We start from the raw sequence: 27992 nt of genomic DNA on the forward strand, positions 1-27992 counted from the left end.
TACTTTCTGTGGCTCCTTTATTCTAACCATAAAAGTTTCCATGACACTTGCTATCTTGTTTAAGTGTACATTTCACATACACACATGCTATTATTGGTACCTCTCAAAACATTCAGCTTTCTGGTAAAACCTGCAAAACCATTTCCTGTGGAACATCTAATGGCTTCCTAAATTAGGTCAGCATACTGGGTACTATAAAGCAATAGAAACAGATCACATTTCACAATTTATAACAATTATATATACAGTATATATTAAAAAATTATACAAGACATCTGTTCCACATTGCTGCTCAATGTGTGTGCGTTTATAAGTATGTTTATAAGCACTTATATGGTATTTTTGGATTGCTGCAGGGGGTGGCAGAGGTATACAAAAGCATACAAGTGCAGATCTGTTTTTTGAGTCATTAATTTAGGCACAACTTACTCTTCAGGGGACACACCTTGAGTAACTACTGGGCATCTGGTTTTCAACAGCTATAGAGACATTACTGAAGATGACTGTGGAACGAACAGTTCTTTCCAGACCCTATGCGGACGACACAATCCGAAATAGTGAGGAAACACTGGGGAAAAAGTCATACAAGAATATGGTGATGAAAACGGGGGGGGCGTGTCCATGCAGTGCTGGTGATCCGGGGAGGTGTGGCCGAGGCAAACAATCCAACGAATAAGCCCGGGGGAGAATCCAAAAAACAAGCAAGAGTCCATGGCCGGGTAATCCATCAGAAACAAGGGACTAAAAACAGGTGACGGGTCGGGACCAGCAGGAGCGGGAGCAGGAGCAGGAGCAGGAGGCTAAAACCATAATGGAGCCAGGAGCAACCAGGTCCTGAGCTCGCACGATGTGGAAATCAGATGCAGAGCCATGATTGGCAACTGTGTCTGGCTTTTAAAGGGACAGGAAGGAGACTGGAACAAGGGGCAGGTGCGGGGAATAATACAAAAAAGGAAGAGCCGGAGTGCCCTTAAGGAGGAGGGACTACAATCGTGACAGTCTGTCCTGTTGGAAGATAAAACAAAATAAATTTCATTTCTTTTTCAAGAGACTAGTGTTAATCCAGTCACATTTACCTGAAGGGTAATTTGTTAAAAATGAATTTCTTAAATAATAATATTAAGAGTCTCATAAATGCATTTCAGTTCCTGAATTTCAAAAGATTCCTAATACAGGACTTTGGACTGGAAGTTAAAGGAGTTTCTAGTTCTAGTATTTAGTCCTGTACTACTGGCTCAGAAAGATCTGACACTTTTCTGAAGGTGTTAGATGGGACAGTAAAAGTGAAGCAGTGAAAAAAGCTGTGAAAAAACTGCACCCAGGGTTTCAATAGGATGAACCTAGATTCCCTAGCTGAAGGATTGCTCTCTCTCTCCTGGTTGATCATTTTATTAGGCAAGTGTATTAGTTTATTGGCCTTATGGGTGCACTAGTGAAGATTCACTACAAGACAGAATAATTACAATCTGCCTCCATGATGGTCACTCTTGCATTCAGTTTGGGGATTGATGTACTGTACCAGGGAGGCTGCTGCATGATCCCATTTTTCATAGGAAATTCTGTTTCCTCTTAAACAACCCTTATCTAAGAAAAACACTTAAAATTATCTTAAATTTAAAGTACTTGGGTGCTTAAACACGTTTTGCCTCTTATGAGGATTTAAAACAGTTGAGCCTGTTTTAATCAACCTATTTATCCACCCATATGTACGATGTATATATTCATCTGTTTGTCTTCTATAAAACATTTTATATGAGCATATCTGGTATGGAATTTTTATTTAAAATATTGAATATATGAAGCACATTTTTTGCTTGCTTTGATGCTAAAACTAAATCAGTGGGTTTTTTTTTCTTCACGGGTGATTCAAATTAGAATATGTCACAAAAATCAATGATATGTAAGCATGATGTCAATGATATGTGACATCATGCTTACAAAATCAATGATATGTACTGACACAATAATACATATTGTCTGCTAAGAAAATGTGCTTTCATATAATTCTTTTTAAAAATAAGAAATTTCAGAGGTAAAAAATTAAAATGAGTAATTTGAGCATATGAAGTAATATACTTTTGAAAAAGGGTGACACTGAGGCTGACGGTACTATAAGCTTGAATATTAATCTATATTAGTCACAAGGCTGAGTCATCTCCTCTGTGCTGAATTTACTGTAGCTTTTGACATCAAAATGTGGTAACATGTTAAAGACTACACCAAAATTACTGTGTGTAAAATGTGAGGCCAAACTGGGGAAACCAAGTGGTGTTCTAACAGCTTAAACCTCAGTGTTGTGACAGCATGTACTATGTGTGGTAACAGTGAATACTCAGTTTATTATTACAGGAAGGCTCTAGGAAGCAAAAAGTGCCATAGATAAATTCTCATGGAGACAGGGAGAATTATGTTGACAGTTAAACTTAACAGAAATGTAAGTAATGGTCCATAATTAATTTGAAATAATTTATTTTTCAATATTTAATTGTTTGAAACAAATGGAACATTCCAAGCATTTATTAAAACTGCACTATTGAATATTTAGCTTTTAGATGAAATTACTCTATGTAGGAGATTTTCAGAGCTGTCTCTTGTGGGCTGCTGTCTTTTTTTATCTGTTAGATGACTGAATGTTAATAAATGTAGTTGTCACACTTTCACAACACTTGGAGGCAGAATCATCCAAATTTTTAATTCTTCTTTTGATTAATGCAATTAATGAAATTGCACTTTTAATTATAAAAATTAGTAGCTATGGGCAAGTGTTTCACACTTATCAAGATTCATCAGTGACTCAGGGCTAATTATGACAAGTAAAAAGTGTTTTTATAAACAAAACCAAGCATATGCTATTTATCAATAATCAATAATCACAATTTGTTCAGCTGTCAAACTGGAAAGTAGTACAGCTGTCAGTATATAACAACTGTATTAAGTCATGGACTGGATCTGCATACAACTGCACATTTGAACACAACTGTGATGCCAGGGACTTACACAAAATAATGTATCCTGACTGTCAATAGATATAGATTTCACCATGCTATTCCCCTTATCTCACTGGTTTATTATTGTCATGTTGAGATTAATTTTTCAACATGACAATAATGACATACATGCAACGAACAAAGTGAAAATCTATTTGGAAAAAGAAGCATTGAAAACAAGATGTAAAGCTATATATATATAGCTATATATATCCATATGCTGAACAATCCGGTATATTTATTTGTTTTTGGTTATCTTCTGCACTAATGAATTGTGCTTATGTTTGTGCTCTTAGCTAATATACTTTTCATTACATATCCACTTTCTCCTCAGTTTCCATATTTATTTCAAATGCTGTAACTACATGACTGCAGTGCATTACTTTAGAATCCACTCCAAAAATGTACTTCTCTTATCAGTCATTCATTTATTAGTAAAAATGCTAAAAGTGTTAATTACAACTGATTCATTTTGCAATTGCAGTCATGCAAATGCAAAATTCAAAAACTAAGATAAAATATGTAGAAACTATTGATAAAATGCCTATCTGTAAGGCTACTAAATGAAAATAAAATAACTAATACCTTTACATGAATGAGTAAAGATTATAATGTCTCAGTTTCTGTTCTAACATGCATTTGTGCTCAAAGGACAGTTTCTCAAAAGATGGAAACTGAAATGTTAGAGACCGGAATCTGGTCTGCTGCCAAGTACCACAAAAAAAAGGTAAAAAAAAGTGTAACAGTACAAAATGTAACATTATTTATGTTTTCTGAGTAGGGTCTTGAATAGTGCAATAAGAAATGAAATACAGATGTTATGGATTTTATAGCCGACACCTAGATTGATTGATTGATTGATTTGTTGATTTTTCTTCTTCTTCTTCTTATTATTATTATTAAATGCTGCATTCAAAACAATGAACAGTAAACAAATACTGCCAAAATATGACAATGATAGATTGTATATAAAGAAGTCACAATGATTTAAAAATTAACCAAATACAGTATAATAACACACAAAATGATTAAATTTTATAAATCTAAATTAAACATTCGAATTTATTAAGATGATAGTTGATTTGGTTCTTTGAATGTTGTTGTAAAAGTTGGAGAGGAGATCAAAGCATGCCTACTGTACTGTGCCTATGGCTATCAAACTTCTTGCTCACTTGCTTGTACCTTTCACTATTGCCAGGGCCAGCCCTAATTTTTTGGGGTCCCTAGACAAGATTTCAAAAAAGAGCCCCCCAGACTACGATGTGCACGTATACTCCTATGATATCAGCTCCCACTTCAAACTTATCTTACTATTTAGAACAATTAAATAAATTAATTATATAACTAGAAGACTTTTATTAACCAGTGTTGAAGAACACATAATAACTTATAAACAAGAACATGAAGCACACATTTCATAAAGATAATGTATTTCAACATTGAAAGGTATAAAAGGGAACATTCTTAGCAATACATAAAGATAAACAAAACCTACAGTATGTTACTTCAAAATCAGCGAATAACTAGAGCTCTGAAAAGCTCCTTTGCTCTGCTCGCTAATTCTACCACTGTCACTGGGAGATTGACTGCAAACCGAAGGGCTAAAGGTTGAGTTCACAATACCCCCATTTACTGAGAACATGAATGAGTTAACTTATAGTAAAACACCTCAAATAGCCTACATATCTAGCTTGAAATTGTGTCATTTCTATCATACATGGATCTGACAGACCAATAAAGTCTAAAAAGAAAGTGTTCAAGCAAGACATGTATGTTACACTGCATTCAGTTTTTATGACAACAAGAGGAAACTTAATCTCATTGCCACACCTCAGGAAGCGTGTGTTGTGAAACTGAGACCGAAAACTCTGGTACACTTTTGGACTGCGTTCTCTACACACTGCTCACTAAGAAACTTTGCCAACATTATTATTTTTTATTTTTCAATTTGTGATTTGTTAAGCTTTCAAATTACAAAAAATGGCAGACTTTGTTCTGTAGATTTGAGGGACTCAAGAGACATTGTTAGTATAGAAAATGTCAGACTTTGAAAAATCAGAATGGTACAACTCACAAAGGAGTCTTCAAAAAGTTTTTTATTGTGACTGTATCAGGAAGGCCCTGGAAAGCTTTCTTCCTTCCTATTGTATCATTGTATTCATTCCAACAAAAACACAGGATTTCACGAGATCAACGTACATTCTGAGAATCAAGGATGGAAGAAACAATGACAGATGATCATGTTCTTGAAAGGAAATGGAACAGTTTTTTTTAGGGTTTATTTAAGACTAAATTAGAAGCCCCAAATGACTTAAACTTCCGGATGCCTGGATACATTTTAATTTTTAAATTTTTATTTATATGTATTCATTTTTAATTATACCTGTAGTACCTTGCCTAACATTTGTTTTGCAGAAAACTTTGGTGTACGTACTACAGTATTTGGGGAGGAATTCTCTCAGGTTAATAGAAAACAGCTGCAAACTGAAGAAAATGTGTAAAGGATTGAGCAAGGCCCTGCAAAGCATTTTAATAACGTTACTTATTTTTCAGCAATTTTTTACCTCATTCCAAGGAATTTCATCCCAAGGTAATTTCCTTATTATTTACAGTATATTATTGAGACATACTGGCTTTCTCTGAGTGCATTTGTAAAATGTTCTGTCAGTACAAATTGATTATCAGTGTCTTCCTATCGACAATTAAAAAACGTTAACCCCAAAATGACATTTCTTCAAAAAAACATGTAACCATGGATAGATATAGATTAAATATGTTAGTAAAACTGATTTGTTGGTACTAATCATTAGTGAAATGGGTTTCAGTAAAGTAGAAGTAGAAAGGAAAATGGTTTGGGAACATGTGTATACCAATAAAAGAAGAAATATCTTCGCAAACTGTTGAACACAAGAAAGGCTTAGGCTTTGGTGTTGCTAGGTCACTTGGTAGGTAGGTAATTAGTATGGTATCAAATAAAAAATTACATTTTGTCGTCCATTCAAGGCAAGACTATTGCTAGAAACTTTAATAGAATCTTGAACTGTAGGTCACATATCGCTGTGCACTTAATAACCCAAACCACCTTAAACATTTAGTATTTCATAGTGAATTAACTTTTGAGTTATCATGTCATGTGTCCATTAAAAGAAATACAGTTGGAATAAATTGATAAATTTCATTTATTTCTTTTAGGTTAAACTTTTATTTACATTAATTTATCAATTCATGCTCACAACAGATGGCACAAACACAAATAAGAATGTATAAAAATGTGATATTACTTCAGAGTAAATAAAATATTACACAATATAATGTTAGAATAATAGAACATGTCCTGTCCACATATGAATATGAAATAATATTACAAACAGTAGGAGGCCATTTTGCCCATTTACTATGTTTGGTTACTTAATCAGGATATTGATCAGCCATTTCTTAATGGAAAAAGGCTATCAGCTTCTTCCAGAATCCCACAACCTTTAATGTCAAGAAGTTTTCAGTTTTTAATGCACTTTTCCTTTGTTTCAAAGGTTTCAAAGAAATACACTGGGATACCATTGTCAATACTTTAAAAGATTTTTTTAATGAATACTTCATTTAGTCCTATAGTTATTAAACTGAATATGACTACATTTTAGAACAGTGGCAAATTGGATAGCATTGTTGCCGTGCAACATTGGAGCCCTGGGTTCAATTCCTGGGGTGCTATTTGCATGGAGTTTGTCTGTTCTTCCTTTGTTTGAGTGGGTTTCCTGTGGGTGCTCTGGTTTTCTCCCACAGACAAGTCCAAAAACATAGTGGTAGGATAAATGGGTTCTAGGAAAATTGGCCCTGATGTGAATGAAGTGTGTGTGTTTGTGTGAGCCCTGTAATAGACTGGCGTCCCATCCAGGGTGTATCCTGCTTTACACATGTTGCTTGCCAGGATAGGCTCCAAAATATGTTTGTTGTTCATTAATGAAATAAATAACATTTCAACCTGTTATATTAAACAGTGGTATAAAAGTGCTTTTTTTTAGCCATGGTAGCTCAGACTGCAATGTAGTCTGTCTCCTGACTGGAAGGTCCTAGGTTCAATCCTAGGTAGAGGCAAGTGATGTAGCTAGCTCTAATTCCTTCCAAATGGCTCCCAGGTCCACTCAGCCTGCTTTCAAAATGAGTACCGGAGGTTAATCCTTCCATGGGTAATAGGCTAGCCTACATCACCTCCACTTCCAGTGTTGGATGGTCAAGAAAAATGTTAGTCCTTGCCCCCCATTCCCCCATGGGCCTTTATGGCCTGAAAAGGGGTCCTACCTACCTATGAAAATACTTTTACTATATATACATTACTTGATCTTGCCAAGTATATATTTAATCTAGATTTATCAAACAATTATGGTGCTATTAAAAAGATAGAATTAAAAATTAACACTTGATACATTATATGGCCCTTTCTATAGTGCTAAGTATGTGAAATTGTTATACAAAAGTTGTTTAAATTATTAGAGCATCCCCAAATTTTGGAACAACATATCAGTTGTTCAAATTGTTTAGTTGTTCACATATCAAATTACTGCTTATTATTATAAGGTAATTTTACAGTATATTGATTATGTTGCTAGATTAAAAAAAATCAGGGATTTAAAAATGTTCAAAATATACAATTCAGAATATAAAAATGTTATTAGAGATGTCCATAATTCTGGATTTGTCCACTTTTGTAAAACTTACAGCTATGGTAAATGTCATTGGCAGGTCTTTCTACTGGCTTCAAAGCATATGGATATAAAGCTTTAGCTGGAGAGCCATTTGTAATGCAATGTGATTCACCTTATCAAGGCTTTCTATACAACAATTCGGAAAAAGATGTTCATTGGTTCAAATACCCTCAGAATGGAAGTGATGCTCAGCACATCATCAATGGAAAGAATAACATTATAAAGGAGGGAAATTCCCTGTGGTTTACAGACATAGAAGACAGACATTCTGGCATATATTCTTGTAAATCAAGGTAGGTCACAGAATGCACTTCAAACATTCCATTGTTTAGTTGTGCATTTTTATATCAAAAGATAAATGGTACTTGCACAAAATGACTCTTTTCATTCATAGTAAATAATATACAATATCATAATTAATATTTACTATACAAAAGAGGTTAAATAAAACAAATGACTAAACATCCATTACCTACAGTACATTGTTTCACTTTAATATTTTTACCTTGTGATCTAAAGTAAATAAAAAGTTAGATTTTTAAAAACTAAAAGCAATTCTATAATATATTTGTAAAAGTAAATGCCAGAAAAAATAAAATGTAATGCAAACTAAATATATTTTTGATGCTGAACTACAGAGAGCACAGATTCTTCTTCTTCTTGGAGGTGAAACAGAGAAATGAAACTATCTGCCAAGATTATGGAGAAAACAGAAAGTTTTTGCTGATGGGCAGAGGTGAAGAGATAAAATGCCCTGGAGTGAGCTGTTACATTACACCAACAAATGTGTCTATCAGATGGTATAAGGTAAGCAACAATTGACATATCCTGTAAACTTCATGGAAAACAAATACATAGCCATAGCAATAGGAGGAACAGGATGATTACAATTATTATTATTAGTTTACCTATAGTGAAGAGAACAGGTAAGCACTAATTTCTAGCCATACAACAAACATTAACACATGAACATACATGGTAATAAAAAAGGACTTAATTTAAAAAATATATTATTTAAAAGTTATTTTGTTATTATTATTATTAAGACTGTTTAAGTGTGGCTTGCTTTTAATAATATTTGTATTCTGCATTTTTCAGAATGCAAAATCTGCCATGAATAAAAACAGAGGGATGAGAATTGAACAAGACAAGCTTGTCTTATACACCATCTACATAGAGGACAGTGCCAACTTCACCTGTGACTATGATTATGTTGACAAAATTAATTGGACAGTGCGAAGGGTAGTGAAAACCAAAGTCATCCGTAAGGGCTGTTATTTTTGCAGAATTTCTGTCAACTTTTTCACCCTTCTCTTCTGCTCAGTTTTAAACAGCAAAAACAGTCTTTCAGATCAAGAAAAGTCATTGTTGTCAGGGAACCTATACGTGGAATAGGAGGATCCTTATGCGTGACCGGAATCCCACAGGACACAGAGTAGCAAAGGGACAATCCAAAAGACAAAATCCAAAGGCTGGGTCGATAAGGGAGGCAGAGGGTCCGGTAACAAGAGATATTCAAAAACAATTCAAAAGGCAAAATCCAGAAGGCGAGGTCAAGAGGCGGAAGCAGAAGATTCATAACGGGAGATCAGTCAAAAGGTTTAGAAATGCACACTGGAGAATACTATAAAAGGCTTCTCAATAGTGAGAATGGGAAGGTGTGCGAAGGGGGTTTAAATACTGAAAGGAAAGGGGTGTGATTGGATGATTGGTTAGGGAGTGAGAATTTGAGGAATATAATGCATGTGAGAATGTGATGGGTTCAATGAGGGATGAGATTGGGAAGCAGAGGTTCCGGAAATGTAGCGTCGTTTGTGAGGGAGAGTGTGGGGCGTGACAATTGTAACAGGTTAGGAGGTGGAAAGAAGGTAGAGCCACCATGGGCAGGCAATGAGGTTAAAAAAGGTTAGTGTGGAGGTTAAAACAAGGAGGGTAGAGAAACCTCCGGCAAGATTAAGATATATCCTTCAGGATTTATAAGAAGGAGTGCACAAGAAACAGAATATTGGCATTATGCCTGTGGAAAATAGGGTCACATACTGTATCCATTACTTGTAGTGTTACTCATGCATGGGATCTCACAGCACACCTGGAGGTAGAGGTGCATGTTAACCCAATAACTGCAGTATTTGAGACTACAGCGAAGGTTAATGGTATGGTGATGCAGACTTGTCAACTTGGGTAGTGATTTAACCTTATTTACTTTTGCAGTAATAGATCAAAAACAAATCCCATCTATCTTGAGATAAGGAATCACATGGGTACGCAGAGATGTAAGATATTTTGCCATTGCAACTGCACCTGTGCACATCACCATTCTTATAATGTACTGGCTGTAGTCGTGCACTAGTTAACAAACTCCATGATTAAAGGGAGAGGTTTTCCAGGGTTTTCTGATCTATTGCAAGGGAAAATCCTAAAAAAAATGCAAAGTCAGATGAGGTTGCAGATGTGTATCGTTTTGTGGATGACCAATATGAGCTTTGTGGACAGTCAATAAAAAGAGGGGGATATCATAGCATGAGTACATTTTAGTTATTGTGGACTACACCACTCACTATCCAGTGGTATTAGAAAAGTTATTTATCTCTTGTTGTCTGTGGGACTTACTAAATACAGTATATGGAAAGAAAGGAAATAGGAAGTGCCCGGTACACTAGTGGTTATTTTTTGTATACACAATGAGCAAACTGTAGACCTACATGCAACTCTGTTTAGTGTCCTTCATGATCGGACTTGGTACATAGAAATTAAATTCTTATCATTATTGGTGTAGTAGCCAGAGAAATACTGTATGGAGTCTCCTCGGCCAAGAAGAGAGAGATAATTAAATAATTGAGAAAAGCTGCAGCCCTTGATCTAGTCCCATTGTGTTAATCACAAAACTTGACAGGACATGGCAAATGACTTTCAGAAATTGAATTGCATGTTGAAATTCTACTCATACCCGCTGCCCCATGTGGATGAGCTTATTGAGAAGCAGAGTAAGCAAAATACCTTACCACTTAGATTTAACCAAGGGGTATTGGCAGATATCTTTTGAAGAAATGTCTAAAGAAAAAAAAAAGAGTAAACAGTAGAGTTTATTCCATGCTGAAAAAAAGAAGAAAGAGAACACAACGTTTCGGCCGTGGAGCCTTCTTCAGGTGTGAGAGAGACAAGGCAGTAGGCAAAAGAAATTTAGCGGGAGAACAAAGGCTGGGAGGGAGGAGGAGTGAGAGGCGGGAGCAGGGGACAGAAAGAGAGGCCAATCAAGAGGTGTGAAGTCAGAATGGGTGTAGAGAGGTGTGAAATGAAACTTCCAATGAATAGAGAAAATTTAAAAGAACAGTAGTCTGTCGTAAAGAGAAGGGAGAATGTGTGATCCTAGCTGCAGAATAATTTTGGTTTCGGTAGTCTTTCTGATGTATGAGTTCGGAAAACCGTCTTTGAGAACACAGATGGAGAGATTAGAGTGGTCGTGGCCGTCAGAGGTGAAATGAGAAACAATGGGCTTGGAGAGACCAAAGGAATGCGGTTGTTACGGTGGGAGTTTCGTTTCGGGTTGATGGTCCGGGGGGTGTTTTTGGCTCAGGCAAGGGCCCTGTCAATCACAGTGCTGGGGTATCCTCTGTAGGAGCTCCGCAGCTACCCACCTGAATCATTATACTGTGCTTCCTTTTGGTTTACACGGTATTCCTGCAAACAGAATCCTGAGAGCTCACATTTCATATACCCTGCGTATTTTGATGACGTAATTATTTTTAGCGAGGGCAGGGAATCACATCTGGAGCATTGTAAGCCTGTAATGGACAATATAGGAGACGCAGGATTATTGATAAATCCAAATAAGAGTCACATGGCCTTTACAACCATTAAATACTTGGGGTATCTAGTTGGAGGGGGTCTGGTACAACCCCTTCTGAATAAAATGGCAGCTATAAAGAACTAGCCTAAGCCCCAAAAGAAGGAGCAAGTGTGAACATTTTGGGGGTTGGGTGGGATACTACCATCGCTTCATCCCCAGGGTTGCTGAGAGTTGCTGAGATTTTACTACTACTAGACTATGTCCCTGAAAGAGTCATGACATTAGTCTTATGACTTTCCACCAAAGTATTTTTGGAAGTAAGCTCCCAATGTTTGAATGTACAGTACAGTATAATTTTCAAACCTTTAGTATTATCCAAAATTACAATAATATAATAGAAAATAGACATAAGTTAACAGAATGCATACTGTATACAATGAAACAATTTCTTATATAAATCTTATATAAGACATGGGAAAAAATATACTAACATGGGAAAAAAATATTCAGACAGACAACCAAACACAAATAGATAACATAAATAGAAATGTAGAACAAAAATGGCGGTACTAAAAACACTATAATAAAATAAAGACTAAGTGGCCTTTGGTACATTGGTTACGTTAATCTGACAGGTTCTAGATAGGAGGTTGTTTGGTCAATCATGATGGTGTATCTCAGCAATAGCATGAGTAACATGGGGATAAAGAATGCAGTGGTATGGCAACAATAAATACAGTATATAATAGATGGTCGAATAAGAATCAGTTAAATAATGTTTGTAGTTTTATTTCAACTTAACTGGTCTAACCTGAGGCACAGACAGACATCATGACTTTTTTCAAAACTTGAAGAAAACTAATAAACAGGGATTTTCAGCTACTTCTTCTAGACAGACCTCTTAACAAGGACCCAATGTATTAAACTTGAAAGGTAATAGAAATGATCAAATATTAAAGGCATAGGTGCATGTTCAAAGATTTGCATAGGTTTTGGTACAAAACATCCATTGAAACAGAAAAAGCATCCAAGTACCACCTACAAGTCATCTTCTCATAGGAGCCCCAGAAAATCTCAATGACCAACATGAGTGCACGTGTGGGCACACACACTCACTCACACACATATAATAAATATTATAATAATAAACTTTATTTGATATAACGCCTTCAAATTGGCTTCTCAAAGCGCTTTACAGAAAAAAAACAGGAACAACAACAAATAAAAATAAACAATAAAAAAGCACCATTTCAGTGAGAGGGGTGAGCCTGTTTAGTCGAGCAAAGCAGATGTGAATTCGTGTTTCGAGCCTTAATACATTTCACAACAGAGACTAACAGATTTTAAACCGTCAGGCATTTTCTTGACGGCAAAGGTCTCACGGTGGATGTTGCAATGCGTCCATTCATTTCTGGAGCAACCTCTCTAATTCGTGCAACTACACCGATGTGACGGCTTGTTATTGCTCTAGCACCATCTGTACAAACACTGATGCATTTTATCCAGTCGATGCCATTCTCTTCGATAAATTCATTCAGAAGTTGAAATATGTGCTTTCCTGTAGTTCCTGTTGGTAGCGGTTTACAGAACAGAAAGTCCTCTATACCGTACCCTCAAAGTCGTATCGAACGTACACGAGCAAATTGGCCAAATCGACTACTCATCTAATTGCAGTGAAAAGCATCTGCTCATCTTAACGCTCTCTATCAGCGTACTTTTGATATAATCCGCCATTTCAACAATTCTATAAGTGACTGTGTCTTTCAGAGGTGGCAGCAGTTCGTGCTGTTGAGCAGCTTTTTCTCCACACATAATACGTGTCAGCTCTTTTGCCAATGGTAAATAAGGTTGTTCAAAAATAGCGTGGGGCTTACCTGTTTTAGCAATCCGCAATCTTGCATTTTTCCCCGATTTCGTTTCAGGAGAAATGAAATTTGCTCTTGAAGCTAAACAAGCATATTCATGTGAGGGATAAAATAGAACTGAAATTAATATAAACCTAAAAGACATGAAACGGAAACCAGTTACTTCCTTTGGTATTTATTGTGTGTAAAAGATGAAAATGAAAGAATACATATTAATTTGGAAGAACTGCACCTTGAGTTTATTTGTTGTCATTGTTAATTTTCTAGAATTAAAACACACAAACAGTATACAGAACAGCAACAAAAAACACTTGACCAGCAATTCTTATTTACCTACATTCTTAAATGTGTAGGGGCACTGAATCAGCATGACGTTGCAAAATAATGGCAACTTCACTTGCACAAGCTTCTGCTTTTGTTGTTGCAGCTGCTTGTGCTGTTATTTGGTAATGTTTGTGAGAAACTTCTGCCACATTTCCTCATAATCTGTAATTAACTGGGAAAGTACAACAAAACTGATGGAAGTGATCTTCTATTCTATTCTATTCTTCTATTTATATAACTATTTATTGAGTTAATGTATGTGACTCATTTAAAAAAATACAATAAATACAAAATGTTTTTTTCAGAGAATATCTGTTTCATATTAAGGTATTTTATTTGTTATTGCTGATGTCTTTATCCAAGAATACTTACAAAAGTAACAAGAAAAAAACATGCAATTATTTAGAAGGTACTGTACAAGTAAAATGATCACATTTCATAGGTTTATAGGTTCTATATTGTAGCAAGGGAGTCTACACATTGTTATAAGCAAAACTTAAATACAATCAATTGTGTGAAATGTGCACACAACACAGCATATGAGCAGTGCTGGTGCAAAAGCCAAAATGAAGCCCAAATAATAGCAATAGGTGAAAATTAACTCAGTTCTAATTGTTCAAAAAAACATTAACTGGTGGGTTATTGCAGGGAATTACTACATTGCAGTTTTATTCAGATTATTAAAATGTATTGGAAGAACTTGCATTCAGTAAAATATACTATTCCCAAACTTGTCATGATAATTATGTTGTGACAATAGTTGTGTTCTGGTAAACATTTCATGAAAACCAAATGGTGATGACTAATGCCATGTTTTTATTCATCTGTCATGTAAAATCTCTGGCTTGAGATGTCTTGATGTCTTGCATAATGAAGAAGTGCTACTCTTCCATTACCCTTCTTACATCTTTCATTATTTACAGCTTTGCACCACTAACAATATTCTATTTGCTATTAAAAATAAAGGTCTACATATTCAACTCTCAATGTTAGTTTAAAAAAAAAATGGTGTCAATTTTGCAGAAAAGGATACAGAGAGACCGCCACAGATTCTTAATCCTTACAGAAGCATGACTGTTGAAGTGGAATTAGGTAGGTAGGAATTAGGTTTGTTATCATTGCATATTATTGGTATAACAGTTTTTTTTAAATAACTGCATAATTATTAACTCTCAGTTCAATTCAAGTTGAATCAGTTTGCTTAACAGTATACAGTTAACATTTGTAAAAAGACTTAATACTTAATATTCATAATCTAGTTTTATAACACCATAATTTAAACATAATCTAATGATTCTAAAACAATGTACAGTTTTTAATTTTCCAATAATTGGAGCATGAGAACTATAAATTGTAATCTCAATGTCTGAACAGGTGGGCTAGTTTGGACTTTGTCTACAGGAAGTATTTATTTACAAAGTGAAGACTTTGAACACATTTACATTTACAGAGGTCTTTTGAACACATTTACATTCTGCATCATCTCCTGTAATTGAAAACTCAATGTATAAAAATCCCAGGTGCCGAATGACTTTTCTAAATACTTTTATTCCAAGATTAAATGCTTCAGATGTTTGTCGAATCATGTGAGCTCTTCAGGCTGTGCTTACAGTACTCACTGTGAAATGTGAATGCTTTAATATATTGTGCTTCAGAAAATCTTGTGTGTAATTTCTTCATCTGTTCTTGGGTGGAGAGGTACAGGTGTTGTGGTAGTAAATCAGTCAGGTTGGATAGTTTTTGGTTCTTCTGAATTGTTAGTTAATTGGTAATTCCTAAAATTATTTGAATAAAATAATGTTAAAACTGCCTCCTGAAATGACTTTGTTTATTATTATAACAGGGAAACCATTTACTCTTCATTGCAAAGTGCAATTTGGCTTTGAAAGAAACTTCACTCCAGTGATTAAATGGATGATGCATTACAATGAAAATTCCACAAGTATTTTACTTGAAATGGACAGGCCACGGTAAGTGATGATGCTGCTACAATGAGTTACCATACTTATTTCTCATATACTTTTGGAAGTAATAAAAAATAATTTTATATTACATGTCTGCATACATACACAGAAAATGTTATGCTATTAGTTCAGAAAGTTTATGAAATTCTTTTTTCAATATAATAAACCTCAAACACACCAACAAACCAACTTAAAAAGAGCAAGGTAAAAAATTAGACATAGAATCAATATTCTATTATTTGTCAGAAAAAGTGTCTGAAACACAGAAGACCTCAGTTTTACAATAAATCCAAGAACTTTAATTAATTGGGTATTCAATTAAATCTGTATTCATTTATTTAAACTTTTGTGGCGATTTCACAGAACTGTGGAACAGACCATAGGTGAAGAAATAATTATTCAGAGTGCTCAGCTGAAGGAAGTGACTGAGCAACATCTTGAGGCCACATTCATATGTTTTGCACAGAACTCTAAAGGCAATGAAACCAGCATATTGAAGCTAAAGAAGAAACCAGAAGGTAACCAGAATCACTACAAACTATAAAGGAATAATATTGTCCTGCCTATTGGTGTCATAAACACTTGAGAATTGGAGACAGGTATATGTGTATGAATTATATACTGTACTAGTACCTAACAAGTTATTGATAAACTCCTACATAGAAGATTATTGGGTACATAATTGCTCTCACAACCAATGGTGGCCATATGCGTTACAATAATTTACTAATAAGGCATAGGTATTTACTAGCACCCAATAAATTGTTTAAATTAGTAATGCTTTCCTTAAATATGTAAATTAGTAATGCCTGCCTTAAAGGTGTATCCTATTCTGAAGTCTGATATCTGAAGTGTTAATAGTGCTTTAGGTCCTAATTTGTCAAAATAATTAGAGTACAAAACATATTTTATTTCCATTTCATTTTTTATTTTATTACTGCCTTCAGACTTTTGAAAAATACAAAGTATGCTGCTCACTAAAATGTTCTAAACAAAAAACATCTTATACAGTTTATGTAAGTTAAGAGTATCAATAACTTACTCAAAACCTCTGTTGGTATTTTCAAGCATTAGACAACTTTAATTTTTAATAATATATTTTAATTTATTTTATAAATGAAATATTTCATTAATTCATATTTATTAGGTGCTTCAGAAAAATGTTAGGAATCCCTGGTGGGAAGATACACGGATCCAGAGCAGACGCAGGCACGGGTGATAGATGAGGCAGGCGAACAAACCAAAACGAGAGGCAAGGTCGTAGTCAAAGGCGAAAGGCAAGTCGTAATCCAGGAAGTTCTCCGGTAGCAGATAGTCCGAGGCGAGAGGCGTGGTGCAAAGTCGAAAAGGCAGAAGGGGAATCCAAAATCCAGAATAAACGAGGTACGGGGAAAAACGCCAGGTAGAGCTCTCAAGGAGTAGACTCAGTACCGAGTACCTATAAAAGTTGGCAAAACCTAGAAAACGTTGAATTTGCTTTAAGTTACGAGGGGCTGGCCAGTCATTGATGGCCGCCACCTTAGCAGAGTCCATCTCTACACCAAATGAGGAAATGATGTAACCCAGAAAGTGAATTTTAGAGGTGTGGAAAACGCACTTCTCAAGCTTGGCATAGAGTTTGTTATTAATGAGTCTAGTCAGGACCTCCTGGACGTGGTGGACATGATCCCTAGGGTTGGCAGAAAAGATGAGGATATCATCCAGGTAAACCAAAACAAAATTCCCAATAATGTCCCTAAAGATGTCATTCATGAATGACTGGAAGACAGCCGGGGCATTAACAAGACCAAAAGGCATCACCTGATATTCATAATGTCCATGGGTGGTCATAAAGGCCGTCTTCCACTCATCCCCTTCACGTATCCTGATTAGGTTGTAAACCCCTCGTAGATCTAACTTCGAGAAGATGGAGGCTCCCCGTACGGACTCCAAAGCGGCTGGAATTAAAGGCAGGGGGTAACGATGTTTAACCGTAATGGAGTTCAGTCCTCTGTAATCAATACACGGCCGCAAGGAGCCGTCCTTCTTCCCAATAAAGAAAAAACCCGCACAGGCTGGAGAAGAGGAGGGACGAATGAATCCTGACTCCAGAGCCTCCTTAATATAGTCTTGCAAAGCCTGATTCTCTGCCTGAGTGAGAGTGTAGATCCGTCCTTTGGGTGGAAGGGTTCCCGGGAGCAACTCTATAGCACAGTCACAGGTACGGTGAGGTGGAAGCGAAAGAGCCTTCCGCTTATCAAAGGCTTGTTTCAGATGCCTGTATTGGGGCGGGATGGTAGAGTGCTCCTCCATAGAGGTTACTGCAGCAGCAACCTTAACCGGCTGACAACAACAGTTTACATGACAAGAGTGGCTCCAGGCAATGAGCTCGTTCTTGTCCCAGGAGATGTGGGGATCGTGCTTCTTGAGCCAGGGAAGACCTAGGATTACCGGGTAGGCAGGGGAGTCCAGGAGAAGGAGTGAAATTTCCTCAACATGAGTAGCACCAACTGTTAGAGAGAGGGACGGTCTGCCATGTAATCCGTCCAGGTGCAATGGGGGATCCATCCAGAGCTTGAATACAGATCGGGGGTGAGACCGGAGCCAGGGGAATATCCCACTTCTTAGCAAAAGTGACGTCTATAAAGTTCCCCGCTGCCCCTGAGTCAACAAAAACCAAAAGGGGAAGTTGTGCGTCAGCCCAAGAAATTTCAGCTGGGAATAAAGGGCCTGATGAGTTTTGAGAAAAAACAGTACTACTGACTCTAACAGTAGGCTGCGGAAGGGTTCGAGAGGGATAAGGGGGTCTCAAGGGACAAGCAGGGAGAAGGTGATCAGGTGCAGAGCAATAGAGACACAGTCCCTCCCGACGGCGCCTTTCCTTTTCCTCCGAGGAAAGGGGTGCATGATGCCGAGTGGGCACCGTGGGGGTAGTACCTTCAGGACGGCCAGGACTGCTTCCATCATGACTCTCTGCCCTCCGCAGCCGAATGCGGGTCTCCAGTTCAACCACCTGAGCGATTGCTGATTCGAGAGAGCGGTTGTGAAGTGGCGAGAGCACCAGGTGGTCCTTTAGATCTTCAGAGAGACCCTTATAAAAAAGGCAAATCAGGGCTTCAGGGTTCCAGTCAGACTCTGTGGCGAGGGCTTGGAAGTCAGCCACATAATCATTCAGAGATCCATCACCCTGACAAAGCGAGGCGAGCCGGAGATGAGTCAGGTCCGGGTTGACTGGAGAAAAACGTGCCTGGAGCTGGTCAGCAAAAAGCTGGAAATCAGCAAACTGAAAGTCTCCCCTAGCAAGCAACACAGCTGCCCAGTCCAGAGCCTTGCCAGTGAGCAAGGAAAGGGCGAAACCGATCTGCTCCCGGGGAGAAAAAAAATGCTCAGGATGCAACTGGAAAGTCAAGGAGCATTGCGCAATAAAACCCCTACAGCCCGCGGTGTTGCCGTCATATCTTTCCGGGAGAACAAACGGTGAGGCTACGGGAGAGGTGGGCGGGGTTACAGGGATTGGAGCAGTGGTCTGTGCTGGAGGCGAAGGGACAGGGGAGGGCGGAAGGCTAGCAACGTGATTGGAGAGAATGTGAAGCGAAGCTTGAAGCTGGGTGAGAGCTTGGGAATGGCGATTGAAAAGTGAGCAAAAAGCTTGTGCGTCCGCGGGATCCATCTTTTGGCTCGGTATTCTGTTAGGAATCCCTGGTGGGAAGATACACGGATCCAGAGCAGACGCAGGCACGGGTGATAGATGAGGCAGGCGAACAAACCAAAACGAGAGGCAAGGTCGTAGTCAAAGGCCAAAAGGCAAGTCGTAATCCAGGAAGTTCTCCGGTAGCAGATAGTCCGAGGCGAGAGGCGTGGTGCAAAGTCGAAAAGGCAGCAGGGGAATCCAGAATAAACGAGGTACGGGGAAAAACGCCAGGTAGAGCTCTCAAGGAGTAGACTCAGTACCAAGCAGTGGGAAGCAGGTGAAGATGGTTTAAATAGCAGTGCGCACCGCACAGTGAGTGTGCGCAGGTGGTTTAACTCGTGGGGCGGCGTTTGTTAATAATCACCCGCTGCTGGGGCTGATTAGCTCGCTTACGATTTGGTCTTGACTGCCTGGTGGTCGTGACAGAAAATGACAACAACTGTACTAATGTAAACTATATTGTGTTACCGATTATAGAGTAGTGTTGGTCAGTCTTCACCTACAGCCGGGCAGTACAAGGCTTGGTGTAGTCCACCAAGAGACGTGCAAGGAACCGAATGCTTTTCATGAGGGGGTCTCCTCCAGAGACCAGGCCAAGCACAGGCTGTCAGGGTGGACTAGGGAAACTTGCTAGGGACTGGACCGATCAATGTGCTCAATGAGGACCAGGTCCATTGTGGAGCCCCAGGACAGGGGCAGGACAGGACAAGTGTCAGATTGGCTGGCAGGGTTAAACAGAGTCTAGTGGAAGACTCTGGTCAGGGGCTGTAGACAGGGCTGGAAACAGGGTTTGAGTGCAGGTAGGGGAGGACTACCGGAGCTCGCAGCTCTACAGAGCTTCCAGGTACAGGGCTGAGCTGTCACAGCCCATGTGGACTCCGAGGCCGGTACAGCAACAATCCTCACCACCAAAGCACACACCAAAGATGGAAGTGCCACGTCCACTGCAGGGAAAATGCAGTGTCATGTGGCACCAGGGAACTAAGACCATCTAATGCCCACTGCGGGACAATTCCAGTGAGACGTGAGTGCCAGGACAACAGAAATGTGCGTGCTGACACCAGGAAGCCAGCACACCAAACCCACAGCCACACGTGGTACTGCTAAACTTCCCAAGAATTGGGTGTCTGTAGTTTACAGCAGGCTGGATCAGTGGAGGAAAGCACAGCAAAGTGTGTGTTCCCCAAGAGGAGTCCGTGTGGATCAGGATATTGGCAAGCAACAGGAAAGGCAGGCAGAAAAACAGGAGCAGATGGAAAAGTGGAGGAAAGCAAGCAGAACCCCACTGATAAACCGTTGGCTAGTGATCCGAGAGGGACTGACAACACAATGCCAGATTTCTGTGGAGTAATCGAACTGGGCTTAAATAACCCGCAACACTTGAGAAAGAATTATTTCACATTATTAGGTGCTGCAAGTATTTTGTCTACTCAGCAACCAGTGCTGGGCAGGCAGGAGAGAGGAGGCTCTTGTCCACTACAGCAGCACACGCCGCCACAGCTTCATAGTAGGGCAGAAATAACATACTGTACAGGAGCAGTGAATATGTATTCCATCCATCCAACAATTTCTATTAACCGCTTAGTCCAAAACAAGGTCATGGCAAGCCTGAGCCTAACCTGGCAGAAAATAGATGCAAGGCACAATGCTAATTGGATAAGATGGCCATTCAATTACAATACACACTAGGGTGACATTTCAAAGACATTTCAATTAACCTAGACAGGATATTGTTGGAATGTGGGAGGATGAAAACACAAACCTTGGCCCTTAGAAATAAGAAGCACTTGGTGTCCTTGGAATAACTGTGGTAAATCTCTTGCAATAACAAAATTTAACTTTAAGCAGTCGTATACCATCTCTCTGTGGATCTTGTTTAATCTCCTGGTTTTATCTTTTGGCCCTCTTAAATATCTCTTGGTTTGAAAATTTCAACCAGAATGGTGTTAATAGATTTCCTGAATGCATTCCTTTTTGCATGTTGCCAAAAGGAGGAAGCTATGCTGAAAAGTAGCTTTATTCGTATTCATATAAATAATACCTGTCCATTCATTTTTTAAGTTTTGTAAATATATACATGGTATTTAAACTTCATCTATGGATTTTCTTCTTTACAGTTCCTGGACTTTTGTACATAATAATTGGACCTATTGTGACAGTTGTCACCATCTCTGTGTTCAGTGTTGTGGTGTATTATTATTGGATTGAAATACTTCTTATATACAGAAACTACTTTACATTTAATGAAGCAAGAGGAGGTAAGTGTGTTTTAATGTGCTTTATGTAGGATTGGTGTTGTAGAAATCTAGCATTTGTCATTGTTTTATATACATCTTCACACCAGCAGCATGAAGATGTAAATGTTTATTATTTGAAAAACAAGCAATTTTCAAACAGTACTTGAAACTATGTGTAACTAGTAATATTTCTTAGCAATAGTATTACTGTTCAAGAAATCATTATTGTTTTATGTTTGCCTTAATTATATGTTAAATAACAATCAGAGATCCCAGCATTACAGGCGTGGGATCATCATAGCTATAAAACCATAAGGAGGGGATAATATCAGATTGCATGTGTTCATGTTCCCTCATTTTTTAAAATAAAGGAATGGCTCAGTGATTAGTCCTCTATTCCATTCTCCTGGTGGTCATCTCCTGATGACCCTCATAGTCATTTCAATGTCTTTGGAAACCTGCTGAGCTGCTTGGTAAGGAGAATTAGGGATACCACTGTAAGGCCAATGATGACTTTGATGAGCTACAGAGTTTGGCTGAGAAAATGTATAATCTAAATATAAATTTATTTTTTTAAATATTTTTTTAAATATTATTTTTATAAGAAAGTGTATAAATGGTTTGTAATTCAACAAAATAAGACATAATTGAAAGGGGTGAATACTTTGCAAGTCACTTTATCTTATATATTCACTTGTGCAATGATATTGATTTGATAGCTGTGTGTGGAGAAAACTACATAGGGCATGTACAGTAGTCATGTGATAAAAAATGCATCTATTTTTTTCAGGGCTTTTCCCAGCTTTGTGTAATTTTATCAGTCTAGTTTAAAAAAAAACATGTGCCCCAACTGTACATGAAAGAAATACAATGTAGTACAATTAAACTCTTTTGACCACAACTGGGACAGCCAGTCAAAAACAAGAGCTGTGGTTAAACCTGTAAAACTTACTAAAAAACCTAGCAATGAACTACAGTGGTAACATTTATGGTGGTTTTGCTCTACAAGGGTGATAAGGATTTATTGTGCTTTGGGCTATCTATAACTAAACAGAACTGAAACCAAATAGTCTAACTATTTTTAAAGAGTTCCAATGTAAATTTGTGATTACTTTTTAGAATTCTTAAACCAATACTTAGAGATTCTCATGGCAGTAGCATGATTTTTTTAAAGAGCTGATATGGTACGTAACAGGTTAGGAGGAAATTGGGTTACAATATATGATTATAAATGCATTCATCATCCAGAGTTAAAGTAAAAACAAAATAAATTAGAGGATTTCTTTTAATCCAGTGAAGAAGTTAATAATCTCCAAGATTACTGTATACAAAACAAGCACTATACTTAATTTTCTTAAATTATGGATTCACAACATACTTTTGAATGTTCATTTTTGAACAGTTGTGTCCTAGGAATCTCTAGAAAAACAATACTAGAGTAAAGGAACAAGTAATAGGTTTATTCATTTTTTTTATTTGCATTTTATCTATCTAGTTTGTTTGGTTTCTAGTAGATGAAGGATCATAAAATCCAATCCAGATGTTTTTTTTTTGACTAAATGAATGAATAACTTGTTCAACACTCCTACAACAGTATGTGTAAAGAAATGAATCCAGTTCTTAGTTTAAAATTCACTTTTCCTGAATTTACACCTGAATCTTGTGGTACATGTTTCACTCCTGAACTTATTAAGCCTATTATAGGCTCAAAATATAAACTGTAAAATCCAGACAAGACTATAACCTTGATAGCAATGGTAAATATGTATTAAACTATGAATGTATAAATGTTCACTGTAAACAGTGTGTTAAACTTTTTAAACATTAAACTTGTGCGCGAAATGCATGAGCAAATCATGGATCAGATGTGCTTCTGCATATATTCACATTAGACTTTCACAGTGTCATCTGTTTTCTGCCAAAGCATCAAATTTTTAACTTCTTTACATAATTTTACAGGGCACAAACTGGTGTTATTTCTAAGGAGTTATATACCTGTAATAGAACAGTTAAATTCAACAGGTCAAATTATTTTCAAATAACAACAACTGTTTTGTCAAATTTCCTTGTGCTTGCATTAAGTTTTGAAGAGCTTTTATTTTTAGGAGGCGATCATTGAATAGGTTAAAAAGTGCCACAGGATTAATTATGAGAAGAAACACCTTAAAATTCTGACAGAAAAGTTAACCCACTACAGAAGTTTATTTACTAGCAGGTTATACAGTACATACAGATTGGTAGGAATATGAAAATATAATTGATGTGCCACAACTGATAATACTCCTGATTTTAGAATCATACTTTTAAACACATTAACAATCAACACTTCCATTATGATACTATATTTGTCATTTATCTGTCCCAACAGTACCTTCTGTATACAATATTTACAGCACTACACAAATGTATGGATGGTTTTAATCATAGTTTAGTACTTTGACAATATAGTTTTTGTTTATGTACATATGTTTTAATTATTATCTTGCAACAGGAAAAGAATATGATGCCTTTGTATCATTTGCAAGCAACTCTTCCTCTGAAGAAGCAATTGGTGTGACCGAGGAAACATTTGCCCTCCACCACCTTCCTGAGGTTCTGGAGCAGCAGTGTGGATACAGGCTGTGTCTTCTGGAGAGAGATGTATTACCAGGCGGAGGTGAGAGAGTGTTACATCCGAACAATATGAAGTAAACCATTTGATACAATGTTACCTGAGGTGGTCATAAAGTGATGCTTGCATTAGAAGGCAATGTAAAGAGGACAGAACTCTATGCTTTTTGAACTCCTAAATTAGAGGGCAAATGGGTGGTCACAAATCAGTTTTAAGGGCCTCATGACACCACAGATGAAAAAAGTAGGTAAAAGATCAGAGTGTATTGTTGAGGCTTAAATCCATTTATGGATGCAGTTCTGATAAATGTGCTGCAGATGGTTTTGGGCACCATTGGCTGTGTTTTATTTTTAAAAGCATAATCTTGTAAACTAGCATTTCTCTTGTTTATCTTTTGATTATCTTGTTTATCTTTACTTTCCTGGATAGTAGTGAAAGATTCCTATTCCCCAAAATTATTATGTAGATGTTGTACTGTATATCACTGTAGGAGGTGACAATTCTAGTATAATGACATGTAATCGTACAGGATTGTTTGCTTACACTGTGTATTATTTGAATTCTTTACTCGATTAGACTCTTTTCTAACTAGACAATAGTTAACATTAACTCTGTTAAAAGATTATGAAACATCTTTCAAAAACAAAGTGTTTGAAATTTTAGAAATGGGCACAATTATGAAGGAGGACTATAAGTGTTCATAGATCACATGTAATTTCTACCTATGTCAGCACATCATTATGTGGCAAGAACAGCTGCAGAGGAACAAAAGCCAGAACTATTTTAACTATTTTTTTAAGCCTTACATACCTAAAGCAAGATAGTTTAAAATCCAATGGAATGAGTGCAGATACCATTTCAAAAGAAAAAGAAGAAAAAGGACAAGTAAACATGCAAAAGATAGATAGAGATAGAAACTCTGCTTTAAATGAAGAGAACAACCACTAAATGAAAATCAGAGTGTGGTAAATGAAAAGGAGAAAAAGTTTTATAATTGCCATGACTGAAATGTACTGTACATTTAATCCTTGGAGCAAGTGGTTTTTTTTAACAGTTTATTATATTTTATTTAAAAAAATATATTTTTTCAATGTCCTTTTACAATATGTTTTTATTTTAAACTTTGATATATATATATATTTGAGGTTTGATTTTAACACAAATCAAATTAGTTTTTTTAAAATTAATTCATTATAGTGTATTTGGGCATCATGAACTCTATAGGTGTAACAGTTCAACACAGAAAATTAATTGTTTTTTGGTTTTTTTTTCAGCCTACACCGAAGACATAGTTTCGTGTATCCAGAGAAGTAGAAGAGCAATTTGTATCTTAACTCCATTTTACTTCCTAAGCCCTTGCCTCTTTGAACTGGAGTCAGCACTCAAAACTTTGCTGAAGGACAATCAATTCAAAGTTATTTTTATTAAGTTTAAGTCTCTCCATGAAATAGAGACTCTTCCACCCCTTGTCAGGAAGGCTCTCAAGGTCTTTCCTGCATTAGAATGGAACCCTGTGGAGTCCTTCCATTCCGATTCAAAATTTTGGAGGGATCTTAAGTCAGCCATGTCAGTTAAAAAAATCAGTTTTTCCCATAAAGGTGTCCAGCTCCATGATGCATCACGTACAGTAGGTAAACTGTACTGATCTACAAATTGATGGGTTAGGACGTTTTTGTTTACATGGTGCCGTCTGTATGACAGATGGCACATATTTACAGTATGTTACTCAGGTATAATATGGCTTGCCAAGTGTCTGTTCCACCCCTCCAGTTTCAAAGCTAAAGTAATATCTGACCTCCTGTTTGAAACTAAAACTGTCAGTAATATTAAAGAGAATTTTACCAAGCCTGGTTTTGGCAGCACTAGACATATACAGTTTGAAAAATGAAGGAATTATTTTATATGTACTGTACCTCATCAAACTCAGTATACTCAAAGTTAAATGTGAAGCATCTTCATTTTTTTCACTGATCATTTTTTTTTTATTCAGCCTCTAAGAAAACGTACATTTGGAGTCCCATCTCATATACTGAATACACCCAAAAAAACAACAGCATTTTTTACAAAAATACAGAAAGAAAAAGTGAATATTCTTAGCTTCTAAATTGTCCTCCATATTAACTAGCCTTCAGAAAGATTCAGAAAGATAGTTTAATCTGTTTGTTAAATGAAGTATATTTTATCTATGATATAATGCCATGTTTTATAAAGACCAAATGAAAAGCATAAAAAGACAATGTAAAGCCTGGTACATTTTATTGATCTGAACGTTTTCACAGAAAATAATGAGGTTTGACATTGAGATTTGGTTATCTTTCCTGTAGCCCAAATAATGAATTAAATGTGTCAGCTGACAGCTGACCAAAATAACTGGAATTGATATTTAACTGCTAATTATTAAACACCACGTACTTTGTTATTACTTAGGAACAGAGCATAATATATGAAGGAAAACAGTCAAAATAATAGTCTGTTGCAGAAGCCTTTTGTTTCAGTATAATTTGAACAAAAGTTGTAGAATGGTGAATTCAGACAGGCAATTAGAAACCTGTTTATGTGTAAGCTTCAGTACTGTGTTCCCATTACCTGCTTGTTGCAGTGCTTGTGTTTATTTCAGAAAACATGATGAGACAGAACAGATTCCATTTCCATTCCATTTTGATCCAGCTGAATTCTGTAAACTTCATATATAAAATAAGATAGTTATAATTTAGGTCATTTCTATTTCACCTGTCTTTCTAAACAGATTCAATTATAAGTTAACAAATTTAAAAACATCCCTCAGTGAAACAAAATTAAAGATTGCCATTTGTGACACCAGAAATGAATCAAACGGCTATGGAATTGAGACTTCATCTGTTAGTCTGAAATGAGTATGGGAATATAATTGTATTAAAAATAAAGGGTAGAGTTTAATATTTATTTAATATAGGAAAGGCATCTCTTGGAATTTTTGTGTTGGACTGTTTTTTGTGTTATATATATATACAGTATTATATATATTTTTAAAAATTGCATATAAAAAAATAGAAATGAAAAATGACTTCAAATTTCAGGGAAATACATTGTGAAGGCTGTAAAATTATACATTTACCTCAGTTAATAACAGTACTTTCACTTTGAGCACATATATTTCACTGTTGCTTATGGAAAAAATATAGCTATTTATTATTAGCAGTTTGACCATGTAAGAGTTCATTTCATGCTTAAAGGCAAAAAAAGAAACACAATGTTTTGGCTATGGAGCCTTCTTCAGGTGTGAGTGATTGAGACAAAGTAGCAGCTAAATAAGGCAAAGGAGAACAAACGACAGCATAGGTAAGAAGGGTCAGGGAGCAGTGGGGAAATGTGATATGTGTTTCTTTTCCTTACCTATGGAAGGAACTTTTAGAATTAACTGTTTCTTTTGCTGCTTACACATGCTGATGCAGCTATTTGAATGTCTTATTAGCAATTTATTGTCTATAGTATATACTGTAATTATTTAAATCTTTGTAAAGAAATGTATATGTGAATAAAGGAACAGTGTTAAGACAAAATTGTGACTCACACATGATTGCTGTAAAAAGCAAAATTTGTGATGCAAGTAATCATTTCAGTAGTTTCTCAAGATGTTTCAGGAAGTAGTATCTAGCAAAGCACCATCGCTCTAGACCAGAGTGCACACCCCTGCCTTAAGAAAAATGTCTAGGCCAGGGTGCTTCACTACTACAGTGTTTGTAGTTAAACACTATAACAATTGTGAGGACAACACCTTGTTCAAAGATACAGTACTGTCACACTTAGGATTTAAACCTTCTAATCACAATTCCAGACCAATAACTACTGTTCCACACTTACATCCAGG

General features: G+C 36.6%; 1 protein-coding gene and 1 long non-coding RNA gene across 3 annotated transcripts; one reads left to right on the plus strand and one right to left on the minus strand.

Moving 5' to 3' along the window:
• On the minus strand, positions 1 to 13492 carry LOC138242133 (uncharacterized). The gene is made up of 2 exons (XR_011191382.1): positions 13349 to 13492; positions 1 to 1005 (listed from the first exon to the last, which is right to left on the minus strand). It is a non-coding gene; the product is annotated as an uncharacterized lncRNA (long non-coding RNA).
• LOC102695113 (interleukin-18 receptor accessory protein) lies at positions 4831 to 27684 on the plus strand. Of its 2 annotated transcripts, none has more exons than XM_006642916.3 (10): positions 4831 to 5577; positions 7725 to 7980; positions 8326 to 8494; positions 8786 to 8951; positions 14687 to 14755; positions 15507 to 15633; positions 15991 to 16145; positions 21415 to 21555; positions 24026 to 24190; positions 25420 to 27684. In XM_006642916.3, exons 1-10 carry the CDS (start codon positions 5349 to 5351, stop codon positions 25788 to 25790), a joined length of 1848 nt encoding a protein of 615 aa, XP_006642979.2. In that variant the 5' UTR covers positions 4831 to 5348; the 3' UTR covers positions 25791 to 27684. The 2 variants fall into 2 exon arrangements, with proteins under 2 accessions (XP_006642979.2, XP_015194515.1); XM_015339029.2 differs by having other exon boundaries at positions 7809 to 7980.
• Positions 27685 to 27992: the final 308 nt, after the last annotated feature.

This window comes from Lepisosteus oculatus, chromosome 13 (assembly GCF_040954835.1).
Source record: "Lepisosteus oculatus isolate fLepOcu1 chromosome 13, fLepOcu1.hap2, whole genome shotgun sequence".
NCBI lineage: Eukaryota > Metazoa > Chordata > Actinopteri > Semionotiformes > Lepisosteidae > Lepisosteus > Lepisosteus oculatus.